This window comes from Balaenoptera borealis (assembly GCF_965194805.1).
Source record: "Balaenoptera borealis genome assembly, chromosome: 14".
Taxonomy (NCBI): Eukaryota; Metazoa; Chordata; class Mammalia; order Artiodactyla; family Balaenopteridae; genus Balaenoptera; species Balaenoptera borealis.
The window spans coordinates 71980229-71994002 of NC_138875.1; the positions used below are offsets into that span (position 1 = coordinate 71980229).

General features: G+C 44.5%; 2 protein-coding genes across 7 annotated transcripts in view; one reads left to right on the forward strand and one right to left on the reverse strand.

Annotated features, from left to right (window-relative positions):
* LOC309610676 (sodium/glucose cotransporter 1) overlaps nt 1-13774 on the forward strand; it is a 140932-nt gene that overhangs the window by 102294 nt on the left and 24864 nt on the right. For all 5 annotated transcript variants that reach the window (XR_014234128.1, XR_014234129.1, XR_014234130.1 and 2 more), the window contains 6 exons: nt 417-637; nt 883-1018; nt 2420-2527; nt 6611-6761; nt 8701-8869; nt 13532-13747. Coding sequence is in view for 2 of the 5 variants with exons in the window: in XM_082353817.1 (XP_082209943.1) it covers nt 417-637; nt 883-1018; nt 2420-2527; nt 6611-6761; nt 8701-8869; nt 13532-13747 (1001 nt within the window). In the remaining 3 variants the exon portion in view is untranslated. The remainder of the gene's footprint in view (nt 1-416; nt 638-882; nt 1019-2419; nt 2528-6610; nt 6762-8700; nt 8870-13531; nt 13748-13774) is intronic.
* Nucleotides 1-13774, reverse strand: part of LOC309610681 (unconventional myosin-XVIIIb-like) — a 110834-nt gene that overhangs the window by 32079 nt on the left and 64981 nt on the right. The window contains exon 7 of one of the 2 annotated variants that reach the window (XM_082353835.1): nt 8736-8847. The exons of the other annotated variant lie outside the window; for it this stretch is intronic. The gene's annotated coding sequence lies outside the window, so the exon portion shown is untranslated. Of the gene's footprint in view, nt 1-8735; nt 8848-13774 lie in introns of those variants that run through there. 2 annotated transcript variants of the gene reach the window in all.

Sequence of the window (13774 nt, forward strand, 5' to 3'; positions counted from 1 at the left end):
CCACCACACTGCTGGGACTGGGGGCCTAGTCTGTGTCTCTGGGTCTGTGTCCAGAATCCCAAAGGCCACTGCTGATAGCAGGAGGTGAGGGGAAAAACAGAGTCTTTGAATCTGGTTCAAAAGCAAGGTCTTTCTTTTAATAATTCAAATACTTTCCCTTTATAAAGAAGTTTATGGTTGGAGTACTTTCACAGGTTGTTGCTTTGGACCCTCACAGTAGCCCCCTGAGGGGGCTGGGCAGGGTTAATAATCCCATTCTATGGATGAGAAAGCTGAAGCCCAGAATGGGACAATGACTTGCCCAAGACCCCACAGTGAGGGCTCTGGCTGTGGGTTTCTCAGGCATCCACAGGAAGAAACTGCTATGAAGAGTTGAGAGTTTCAGGATGTTGACTTATGTTACCACTGTTTTCCAGCTTTTCACGAAGTGGGAGGGTATGATGCCTTCATGACGAAATACATGAATGCCATTCCAACTGTGATTTCTGATGGAAACACCACCATCAGGAAAGAATGCTACACCCCAAGGGCTGACTCCTTCCACCTCTTCCGAGATCCTCTCAAGGGAGACCTGCCATGGCCTGGGCTCATCTTTGGGTTGTCCATCCTCGCCCTGTGGTACTGGTGCACAGATCAGGTACCCACGCTGGATGTGTGGGGAGGAGAGGGTCTTCCCCAGGGTGGTACAGAGACTCCTGTCTGCCTGTGGCTTGTGGGGTTGGGAAAGGTAGGGCAGGGCTCATGTGGTCTGAGGGCTGCTGAGCCTCGGTGACATCAGAGTGCCAGGCCAAAGACCCGGGATGGTGGGGGAAGCTGGGGTGGTTAGAGCCTGTTGTGGGGTCTCTTGCCTACACCCCTCCCTCACTGGGCTTTCCCTGGCAGGTCATTGTGCAGCGGTGCCTCTCGGCCAAAAACATGTCACACGTGAAGGCCGGCTGCATCATGTGTGGGTACCTGAAGCTGCTGCCCATGTTCCTCATGGTGATGCCGGGGATGATCAGCCGCATCCTATACACAGGTGATGCCTTCTGCTGGACTTGCCGACCTCTCTCTTCCATTTTCCTGGCTCCAAGTCACTTCTAAAGCCCTGTAGGTCCCTGTTTCTTTTTTTCTGCCCTCTTCTTTTCTTGCCATGATTACCAAGCATTATTGTACCCCCCTGCCCCAGACAGTGAGCAACTTGAGGCCATAGAATGTGTGGAGTTGTGTTCCCTGGTTCTTTACATTGGCAATTATTTTTCCCCTTTTGCAAATTCTCTGAAGTCATGTCATGCCTCCAGCTATAGCTTCTTCTAGCTAATATTTACTTATTTTTTGCTCTGTCTTCTCCCCAACCCCCAGGCTATAGTAGTGTGTACGATGCCCTTAATGTCAAAGGACCGCAGCCAGTCTCTAACTGCCTGCTGCCCTGTTTCCTGGACCATTTCTGTGAAGGGGCCCCGAGCCTTGCACTTTGCTATCCAGGGTGTTAGATTCTTCCTTGGCCTGTTTGTGGCCTCTCCTACACTTCTGTTTGCGTGTGTGTTTTGGTCAGCCATCCCAGGTCCAAACTGTTTCCTGGAATATAAAATAATGGCAAAAAGAGAGCACCACAGAGTGAAAGTTTGGTGAGCACCTTCCAAAATGAAGACAAGACAGTCTGGGGGCACTTGTTGCCGTTGGCTACATGCTCCTAATAGTGCTTTCACCCTCCTATACTGGCTCACCTGTCATGAGAAAAATATATCTAACTGAAGATTTTAAAGTATAATGGATATAACACACAGACAAATATTTGAGATGGTGCTGTGATGATTCAGTACTATATGGGGCAGCACTAAATGACCTACCTGTAGTAGGTACCTAATAAATGCATGTAGATCTGAATTCTATAGAAGTTTTTAGAACTTCCTCCAAGTCTCTAGATCATGTCCCCTTCCCCTCCCAGGTTACTGCCTTTCTATTTCTAGCCCAGATTTTCCACATCTGGGAAGTTCTACCCCACATTCCTCCCACTGGGGAATTCCCTTAGTTGTCTAGATGTTCAACCCTACTTGCAAGAGCTGTTGAAAACAACCTCAAAATTAGGAACCGCAAGTCACTGTGATGTTCAGGAGAAACAAGAACACAGTCACTGCTGAGCAGGGTAGCTAGCTAAAGTCTGAGGACCATGCCCTCTCATTTCCTGCATAAGCATTTCTTTGCTTCTCCCTCATCTGCCTAGGAACTGTCTTTCTTCCCCAGGCAGAGCTTGGGAATGGTCAGGACCAGCAGGGCAGGGGGATGGCATGGAAGGGCTTAGTGGGAGCTGTGCTCTTTGTGGAACCATTTCAGGGCCATGGGCAGGAACGTCCTGTTGGAAGCCCTGTCTTAAGAAGGTGAATCCTGGAAATAGTTCCCAGATGTCTGCTTGCTGACATGACTCTTCATCTCTCCTCAGAAAAAATTGCCTGCACTGTCCCCTCGGAGTGTGAGAAATATTGTGGCACCAAGGTTGGCTGTACCAACATCGCCTACCCTACCTTGGTGGTGGAGCTCATGCCCAATGGTGAGAGTTGTCCCTGCTGGCAGGGTCTTTCTTGGGAGGCTGATTGGGCTTGGGCTCTATCTACATAGCTGTCTGTGGGCCTTCTGGGGCAAAGCCATTTCTGAGCCTGGGGTGCTAGTAGGGAAAGCCTCATTCCAGGCATCCTCAGTTTTTAAGCAGGTCTTGCCTTAGTAGGGAGGAGACATCTGGCTTGGTTGGGCTCCATGAGTCCTGGCACTTGTCCATCAGTCAGGCATGGAAAGGAGATGATCTGAAAACATGTTAGGGAAAAACACGACTTTTTCATGCTCATCTAGAAAGTCTTTTGATGCTCTCCAACAGACATTAACATGAGGCTTGAACTAAATGGAGTTTTACCTGGAGAATGAATTGACTTCTAGGCTGTTCCAAGGAAAAACATGGAGGGAAAGGCAAAGAGTGATTTTAGCTCTAGAATGAGGAAGTTCAAGGCAGTAGGTAGATTGGATACAAGGGGGTTTCTCATTATAGAGAATGTGGTGTCCTAAGAAAGTGAATACTTAGAGTCCAGAATAGTTAGTTTTGGGGTAGACCTGTATGGTTACTGTTCATCTTCATGTTGAAGAAAAATCTAATTCTGGCTTAAGGGATGGAAATCTCGTTAGGTTAGGGGTCCCGGGAGACAAAAAATTCAAAGGTATTGATCAGGAAAATTTAGAATAAACATAAAATTTTATTACTGAAAGGAAACATGGAGATCATCTAGTCAAACCTGTTCGTTTTACAGTTGGGGAAATTGAGGCCTACAGTGAGAAAGTGACTTTTCCAAGGCCACACAGTAACTCAGCGTCTGGCATGGTTAACTCAGCTGAAGGCTAGAATTTAGGAATTTGGATTTTTTTTTTTAAACCACAGACTGGATAGATGACCTTGGGCAAACCCTTTGCATTCAACTTCTATAAAAATGGGAGTAATAGTTAACTATTCCATTGAGCTGGGTTGCTTATTAATTAAGGTTGCAATTAACAAGAATCATGGCTCTTTTAGAGTTCTGGCTGGGATCCTGGCCTCTGTGGCGTGTTTATGCTATTTCCTTAGACTGGCAGATCCTGGGTGAGGACTGTAGCTCTGAATACTGTGCTAGAGTGGATTGTGCATGACAGAAAGCTGTGTGGCACATAGTACACAAAAACGCTGCATTTGCATATACCATTGCCATTCCTCACTTTTGGCTGGAATCTGGCTTCTGTAAACACCAGATTCCCCAATGACCTCTCCATGCTAGATCAAATAGATATTTTCCATTGGTCCCTCAGTAGCATTCAGCATTATTGATCACTCATCTTTCTTGAGTTATTCCCTTCTCTTGGACTCCATAACACTAACCTCTTCTGTTTGTCTTCCCCCCACCGCCCCCCACCCCCATCCTTTCCAGCTGTTCCTTTTTGTCTCATTTGCAGATTCAGCCTCCTTCACTCAGCCAGTAAATATTCCCCCACCAATCCATCACCAAATTCTGTCCATTTTACCTCCTAAGTATCTCTTATATTCATCTACCTCCTTCTCTTGTTATCTCCATCACTCTACTCTGATATACCGTTAATTGTTGCCTGGACTGTTCTAAAATTATGTTAAACAAATATTTGTTGTGTGAATAAATGAATGTGAGTCTGAGAAGAGTATCATACAGAGGGGAGAAAGCTCTATCCCAGCTGAGCAATTAAGTGGTAAAGTAACTCCGAGCGAATGGCAGAACTAAGACTTGAAGCCCTACCTACTAACTCCTTGAAATGGACCTTTGTTTTATTAACTGAAAAATGAGACTGTTGGATGAGATGGTCTTTATAACTCCTACTATAGCTCCAATAGTCTGTAGTCTACATGATAGACACTCAAGTGGGACCATTAAAAAAACATCCCAACCAATGACAAAATAATCAGAATAGGCAACCTTTATTTTTCTTCTTGTGAGGCTGTAGATGAAAACACAGCTATAAAATTATTTACAGATACAATACCTAGAGGATGATAGAATCATGTTCCAAAAAGATCTCAAGAAGCAGGAATGTTGACTTGAAGCTAACAAGCTGAAGTTTAGTAGAGATATATGTCAAGTTCTATTATACAGGGATAGTACAAGAAACTGAAGATGTTTAGCTTGGAGAAGAGAGAGTTCAAGAGAATATGAGTTGTCTTTGAATATGTGAAAGATGGAAAAGTGGATGAAGAGTAATACCGCTTCTGGTGGGTGGCGTAAGGACTCTGTCTGAGGCTATCAACAGGCAGATATCTGCCTAGTTAGGACTGTCCAAGAGGGAGAAGACTCCTGTTGCTGGAGGGTTTAGGCAGAACAAAAGTTGTGGAAAGGATTTGTGTATCAGATGGGTGGTAGGCCTAGGTGACCCCTAAGGTTACCTTTACTTCTGGGATTGTACTCTCAATAGTGGGCCCTCAGCATGGCCTGGCCTCCTAGCCTCAGTAGGGACAACCTCGTGCTCTCCTTGGCTAGTATTTCACAGAGATGTGAAACTATCACCACAGTCAATTTTAGACAATTTTCGTCACGCCCCAAAGAAATCCTGTACCCATTAGCAATCACTCTATGTTTCATCCTAGCCAACCCCCAGCCCTAGGCAACCACGAATCCACTTTTTGTCTCTATGGATTTGCTTAGTCTGGACATTTCATATAAATGGAATCATACAATATTTGTCCTTTTGTGTCTTTCACTTAGCATAATGTTTTCAAGGTTCATCCATGTTGTAGGCATTTACTAGTATTTCATTCCTTTTTTAAAAATGATATTCCACTGGATGGATATACCACATTTTGTTTATCCATTTATCAGTTGACGGACCCTGTGTTGTTTCTACTTTTTGGCTATTATAAATAATACTGTTATGAACACCCATGTGCAGGTTTTTGTACAAACCTATGTTTTTATTTCTCTTGGGTAGATGCCTAAGAGTGGAATTGATGGGTCATATGTTAACTCTATGTTTAACTATCTGAGTAACTATTTACCATAGTGGTGGTACCATTTTACATTAGTGCCAGCAATGTATGAGGGTTCCTATTTCTCCACATCATTACCCATGCTTGTTATTATCTGTCTTTTTAAAAATTATAGCCCCTCCAGGGGGTGCAAAGAAGTATTTTATTGTGATTTTGATTTGAATTTCCCTGATGCTTAACAACTTTTCATGTGATTATTAGCCACTTTATCTTCTTTGGAAAAGTGTCTATGTAGGTCCTTTGCCCATTTTATTTATTTATTTATTTATTTATTTATTTATGGCTGTGTTGGGTCTTCGTTTCTGTGCGAGGGCTCTCTCCAGTTGCGGCAAGCGGGGGCCACTCTTCATCGCGGTGCGCGGGTCTCTCACCATCGCGGCCTCTCCCGTTGTGGAGCACAGGCTCCAGACGCGCAGGCTCAGCAATTGTGGCTCACGGGCCCAGTCGCTCCGCGACACGTGGGATCCTCCCAGACCAGGGCTCGAACCCGTGTCCCCCGCAATGGCAGGCAGACTCTCAACCACTGCGCCACGAGGGAAGCCCCCTTTGCCCATTTTAAATTAGGTTATTTGTCTTTTTATTATGGAGTTGTAGGAATTTTTTATATATTCTGTATAATAGACCCTTATTAGATATATGCAAATATTTTCTCCCATTCTATGGGCTGTCTTTTCACTTTCTTGAAACCTTGTCTTTTGAATCCTAGTTTAAATATTTCTTCATTATCATTAATCTTTTGGGTGAGAGACCTTGTAAAAGTCCGCTCAGATGGAAACACGTACACACACACACACACACACACACACACACATACACACACACACCACCATCACCACCACCACCACCACCACCACCACCACCATCAATCACCCAACTGCAAAGCATTTACCTCATGTGTATTTTGTCCCTAGCTCTTTGTTGACTGCTGTGGACTTACAATGTATTTTAAAGCTACAGTCCATTCCTTAAAAGTTCTAATCTTTCTGGAGAGATAAATCAGAGAATATGGTGTGGTGTCAGAAGGCAAAAAACTTTCCAAGTCTTCACACTTTCCAAGCACAAAAGAGCTGAGGTTCTCCATGTACCACTCAGAACCTCCTTTTCTTTCAGGACTTCGAGGCCTGATGCTGTCAGTCATGTTGGCCTCTCTCATGAGCTCCCTGACCTCCATCTTCAACAGCGCCAGCACCCTCTTCACTATGGACATCTACACCAAGATCCGGAAGAGAGCATCTGAGAAAGAGCTCATGATTGCAGGAAGGTAAGTTCAGCTCCCCCTGTCATGCACCATAGAAAGCTTGAATGATCAGAGAGTTTCCCTCAAGCTGGGGAAGATTGGTACATGCTGGGTAGAATGGGAGTAACCTCTGTGGCAAGTTATATTTGCTTTCAGTGGCATTTAACTTTAAATTGGAGATCATCAAACAATGTCCCTCTGAAGCAGGAAATGACATCAGAGATCATTTAGTCTAACCTCAGTTTATCAATAAACAAAATGAGGCTCGTCCTGCCCAAATCAGGAAGCAGAGGCAGGACTGGAACCCATGGCCAACTGAGTCCTTGTCCAAGGCCCTTTCTACTGTCCCATGCTTTCTTTCTCAGCCCTCCACACTGCAGCTCTCCTCACTGGACTTCTTTTAGGCCCAGGTGCCTCCAATACCTTGACCTTTGCTATAACATTTTTCAGGACCATCGTGAGGGTTTGGTGATATTATGCTTGTGAACATGCTTTGTAAAGTCTAAAATACCAGGCTATGTGCACGCTTGTAATGGACGCAACAGGATACTGAATGCAGTAAGCATTGATCCGTGGGTCAGGTGTGCCCATTTTCCCAATTATCATGGAGCAGATGCTCTGGATAGAGGACTAGCGGAAGCTCTGCTGTGTCTCTCCATGGGGCTAAGGCAGGCCAACCTCCTCAGGGGAGGTGGAAAAAGTCCCTGGAATGTCTGTCAAGGGAAAGGTTCCCAGGGAATGCTGCCACCTCATAAATCTCATGAGCAAGATTAGGGCAAAGAAAGGAAAGGAAAATGGCAGGCCACTTTCAGGAGATGAGACACCTGGCACCCTGGGGAGGTCTGACCACTGAGCCAGAGTCCACCACTCTGCTTCACCGGAAGCAGCACGGTTACCCTGACTGGGTTTTCCTTAGAAAGAAGTTTACTGGTGTTTTTCTGTTATTTATAAGGCTCAAGATGCAACATGGGAAGAAACCCATTTTGTTACTTTGCTCAGGGCTGGACCTCTTGGCCCTGAGATTATGCTGGGGCTCACATTTTTTTTGTGCATCCAATGACTGCTGCCCAGGGGTTTGTCCCTGTCCTAGGTGAACTTACAGTTACATGAAACAATTCCAAACTTTGCTGTGACACCTGTAAGAGCAATCAAGGGCTCAGAGAAGGGAGACATGAGTGCACCATGCAGTAGCTGAGGAAGGCTCCTGGGGGAGCTGCGTCCAAAATGGTGGATAGGAGTTGGATAAATGGGAGGCAGTGGGAAGGGCATTTTAGAGGGAGAAATATGTGAGTGAAAACATTGCTCCGCAAAGGTTAGCTTAAGACTCTTGCCTTAAATTCAGGTAAGAGAGATAAGAGAATCACAGCCTTCCTTCTATTTAAGTCCAGAGGTTATAAGGAACCCTCCAATCTTTTCAGGACTTGAAGTGAAACTCAAAAGGAGGAAAGCTAGGGAATTCCCTGGTGGTCCAGTGGTTAGGACTCTGTGCTCTTGCTGCCAAGGGTGCAGGTTCAATCCCTGGTTGGGGAACTAAGATCTGCAAGCCATGTGGCGTGGCCAAAAAAAAAAAAAAAGGAGAGCTGGCTCCAAGGTCCATACCTTTGTTCCTATACTCCACTGCCTCTCAAAGTGGGATTCTCTCCTGGTGGTTACTGGGTCTACTTTACTATTGAAAATCAAGTGCATTTTACTTACAGGCGAAGAAGATTTTCCTGAAGAAGCAGAATACAGAAGAAAAGAGTCTCAGTGAATTTGCTAATTATTTTTCCTTGCTGTGGTCATATAAAACTTTATATCTATCTATCTATCTATCTATCTATCATCTATCTATCTTTATGTGTACATGTGTATTTGCTAGTTATATATATATATACACACACACACACATATATACATATAGTGATATATATTTATTCATGTGGAGGCATTTATTGACACCCTATTGTGTGGGCTTTGATTTCAGGTTGTTCATGCTGGTGCTGATTGGCATCAGCATTGCCTGGGTCCCCATTGTGCAGTCAGCACAAAGTGGGCAGCTCTTTGATTACATCCAGTCCATCACCAGTTACTTGGGACCACCCATTGCAGCTGTCTTCCTGCTTGCTATTTTCTGCAAGAGAGTCAATGAGCAGGTAGGTATCATACATGTCTAGAAAAATCATTCTGGAACAGAAATCCCCATCTGGATTTGTATATTCTCTGGGAGGGATTCTACTTCCCAGAGATCTTAAGCAGGAATGAATGTGCTGCTGAGGGTTTATATGGAAAAGCCTCCAGGGACCATGGGACTCTCCCGGGTTCACATTCTCTTGGACTCCCCTCTTCTCTTTGCTGCAGGTTCCAAATTAATTCCCAACTAATGATGTATGTTTTCCATCCACTCGTGGTGATTTTGACCCAACTGCATGGCACTCCCTGGGAAGTTTGTAGCCCCTGGGTGAGCAGCTCCAGAGGAAGTTCTAGCACAGGCTACCTCCTTGGTTCGGCAGTGAGCTAGATTTTCCAGCCAGCACTTTTCAGGGCCCAGTGAAGGACCAAGTAGTGATACTCAAGCAGGATAGGGATAAGGGACTGTCAGGAATCTCACCTGTTGAGAGAGTTTGTGTGTGTGGATAATGGAAGACTCAGCTGGAAAGGCAGGTTAAGGTTAGACTAGGCATGGTCCCTTTGAAAGCCAGGCTGAAGAATTTGGGCCATCAGTGGGGTAGCGTTGCAGATTTTGAAGCACCGCTAAAAGGATGCCTTTGGATAAGGCTTCTGACTGGTATGTTGCTCAGTGTCTCTGTATCCAACCACCTCTATGCCTGGGAAGGATTGGGAAGGGGTAGGGGTGTTGACTATGTAGCTGACTGTCTGAAACAATAGAAACAATGATGTATTTTTGGTTAGACAACCCCTTTCTCTCAATAGGACAGAGACAGATATATATCAGGGAAACACTTCACTGCAGTGACCCAGAGTTGAGGTGTGTAAATCACAACACGTGTCTCTCTTCCTTTGCCATTTGCCATTAGGAACATAGTCCAGATTTGCTGGGGACACAAAACTGGGTGCATGGGTAAGTAGCCTTGAGAGATCAGAATTAAACATGCAAGTGATCTTGGCAGGTTAGGGAAATTGGCACACATCTTGGAATACGTTTCAATAGGGATTGACAGAAACTGGTTCACTGGGAGATTTCTAAAATGCAGGTAAGGAAAGTGTGGCTAGAAGCCCAGCTGGGTATTGCAGTGGGCCACAAGCAGACTCAGTTCAGCAATGGACCAGAGCTTTCAAAAAGTAAGGCTAGGGACTTCCCTGGTGGTCCAGTGGTTAAGACTCCAAGCTCCCAATGCAGGGGGCCCAGGTTCGATCCCTGATCAGTGAACTAGATCCCGCGTGCCGCAACTAAGACCCAGCGCAGCCAAATAAATAAGTAAATAAATATTAAAAAAAAAAAAAGTAAGGCTAAGAATTGGAATAGATTGTCATGGTTCTCAACTGGGGGTAATTTTTCCTTTTCCCAGGGGAAATTTGGTGATGTCTTGCAACATTATTTTTTCGTATCTGTGAAAATTTTAAAATTATATTTCATATTTAAAAATTTTGGTCAAACAGAAATTGCTTTGATACCCCAAATCCAGATTATTACCTACATTTCAAAATTCCTTAAGGAAAGGTTCAGTTTATTCTACTATTTTGGTTTCCTTGGTAGGAGATATAGCTATATATCTTTATGTCCATGTCTATGACACTCTGAAAGGAATAAACACATTTTTTTTTTTTTTTTTTTTTTAAATTCACGTTCTTTTATTTATTTATTTATTTGTTTGTTTGTTTGTTTGTTTATTTATTTATGGCTGTGTTGGGTCTTCGTTTCTGTGCAAGGACTTTCTCCAGTTGCGGCAAGTGGGGACCACTCTTCATCGCGGTGCGCGGGCCTCTCACCATCGCGGCCTCTCTTGTTGCAGAGCACAGGCTCCAGACGCGCAGGCTCAGTAATTGTGGCTCACGGGCCCAGTTGCTCCGTGGCATGTGGGATCTTCCCAGACCAGGGCTTGAACCCGTGTCCCCTGCATTGGCAGGCAGATTCTCAACCACTGCGCCACCAAGGAAGCCCGGAATAAACACATTTTATTAGCATTGTTCTCCTTCATTTGGCAGTTATTTACAACCACTCTTCAACTAACTTCAGAAGTATTCCAAGTTATTAAAGGGAGTGCTTTTTGGGTATGTAAACACCCAATAACTACTGTATTGGGAACATTTTTTTTAATGGTGCACTAAATTCATCTCTTTAATTAGGAAATGAGATGACTAATTTTCACATCATAAATGCAACATTCTCTTATTTCATTATTTTTTTTTAAATTTATTTATTTATTTTTGGCTGTGTTGGGTCTTCATTGCTGCACGTGGGTTTTCTCTAGTTGTGGTGAGTGGGGGCTACTCTTTGTGTGGTGCACAGGCTTCTCATTGCGGTGGCTTCTCTTGTTGCAGAGCATGGGCTCTAGGCGCGCGGGCTTCAGTAGTTGTGGCTCGCAGGTTCTAGAGCGCAGGCTCAGTAGTTGTGGCGCACGGGTTTAGTTGCTCCGCGGCATGAGGGATCTTCCAGGACCAGGGCTTAAACCCGTGTCCCCTGCATTGACAGGCAGATTCTTAACCACTGGGCTACCAGGGAAGCCCTTATTTCATTATTTTGGAACATTTTTATTTTCTTGGCCGCGCCATGCAGCTTGTGGGATTTTTGAAGTTCCCTGACCAGGGATCAAACTAGGGCCCTCTGCAGTGAGAGCACGGAATCCTAACCACTGCACGGCCAGGGACTTCCCATTTGGGAACACTTTTGATTGTTATGATTTGGGGAATGTTACTGGTATCTAGTGGGTAGAAACCAACATTCTACAATGCATAAGACACCCTCCTGTCCCCCTTCCCCCAACAAAACATTATCCAGCCCAAATGTCACAGTGCTGAGGGTGAGAAGCCCTGGCCCAGAGTCTCTGGAGAGTAGCACACAAAGACTGCAAAGTGATTCTCAGGACCCGTCTCGCACTCTGTTTGCTGAGGGGTGACTAAGTCTTGAGGAAAATTTCAAAGGATCCCAGGTTTTTCCTTTTTTCTTTCTTTTTTTTTTTTAATAAATTTTAAGCTACACTTTTTTTTTTTTACTTTTAATTAATTAATTTATTTAGGCTGTTGCTGCGTTTTAGTTGCAGCACGCGGGATCTTCGTTGCGGCATGCAAACTTGTAGTTGCGGCATGCATGTGGGATCTAGTTCCCCCACTAGGGATCGAACCTGGGCCCCCTGCATTGGGAGCGTGGATTCCTACCCACTGGACCGCCAGGGAAGTCCCCCAGATTTTTCAAGAGCCTCTTGAGAATAGAGACTAAAGGAATAAGAGCAGACTACTATTGCCAAAAGAAAAGGAAAACCTAAGCGAGTTTTATCAATACTATTCACACAAACTAAAGTTAAGAAATAATTTTTTTACTGAGAAAGTGTATGAGGGACAAAAGGAACATCTTTTTCTTCTTCCTTATTCATTTATTCATCCAGCAGACACTTCCAGATGCCAGCATAGGGCTAGGCATTAGCAACACACAGGGAATGAATCCTGGTTCCTTCTCTGGGCAAGCTCCCAGTTCAGATGGGGAGACAGGAGCGAATGCATGATTACACGGCAGTGTGGTCAGTGCTGGTGTGGAGGTGTGTCCACAGTGCTGCAGCCACAGCAAGGAGGATGCACCCACCCAGTTCTGTCTAGGCAGAAGGAGAGGAGACCTTCCAGCTAGGGCAAGATTCCCAGGAAGGGATGAACCTGTGCCCTCCTAGGTAGAGAGAATGACCTGTGCAAAGAGCCAGGACATGAACATACATGACACGTTTAAAGAATAGCTGGTTATTTAGCACACCTGTAATATACAGTGTGGGGATACAGATGGCTAGCAAAGGAGCCGTTCAGACCAACACTTGACAAAATCACGAAGGCTCCCTTTGGCCACCCTTCTATGTGCTCACTCTGCTTTGTCATTGGTCCTTTTAAAATATGACCTGTAGACTCAGACTTTGTCCTCTAGGTGAGAACTGACTGAAAGGAAAGAAAGAAGGAAGGAAGAAAGGAAGGAAAGGAGGGAGGAAGGAAGAGAGGGAGGGAGGGAGGAAAGAAAGGGTTTTTTAAAAAACCTGAAAAATTGTCCCCCAATGTTACTAGTCTCTTAAGGGCTTTCCATAATTCTAATATGTAAACCCAAAATTTAATGTAAAAACACACAGTATAATTTTATGTTCTCAAATTAAAAACAGTGACTTTGGATCTATAAAAGGGGGTGATGGAAAATTCCTTTCTCCTCTGTCCCCAAAAGACCCAATTTCTTTTTCCATGTCTTCAAGGAATACAAATTACTTCACCAGTAATTGTTGTACATCTGAATGTGCCTAAATCTGGAGGCTGATGGTAAAAGTAGCTGCAGGTAGAGAAATTCAAATTATTTTTCAAGTTAAAGGGAATTAAGGCCTTTGGAATTAAGGCCTTGGGTTGCTATTCTAACCAGTTATTAGACACTTTACTCCATTATCTTGTGAATCCTTGTTTTATGACTTACGTAAAATCACATTACTGAAACATGGTAAACGCAGCCACTGAAGGCCTGATATAACATTCCTAGCCGTATTCTGAACTCCACTGTTTCTGTTTTAGATAGCCTGGAGCTTTCATTTCTCTCACTGTTATTGTTTTGCCTCTGTCCCCCCAGTGAATGCGCAGCTGTTTTCTGTATACAGTGTTTCTTAACCCAGGTTTTTCTTTCACAGGGAGCCTTTTGGGGACTGATCATTGGATTTGTGATTGGGGTGTCCCGTATGATTGCTGAGTTTGCCTATGGAACTGGTAGCTGCATGGAGCCCAGCAACTGTCCCACAGTTATCTGTGGTGTACACTACTTGTACTTTGCCATCATCCTCTTTGTCATTTCTCTCATCATCATCCTGGCTGTCTCCCTCTTCACCAAGCCCATTCCAGATGTGCATGTGAGTATCCATCTGGGAGACCTGTCC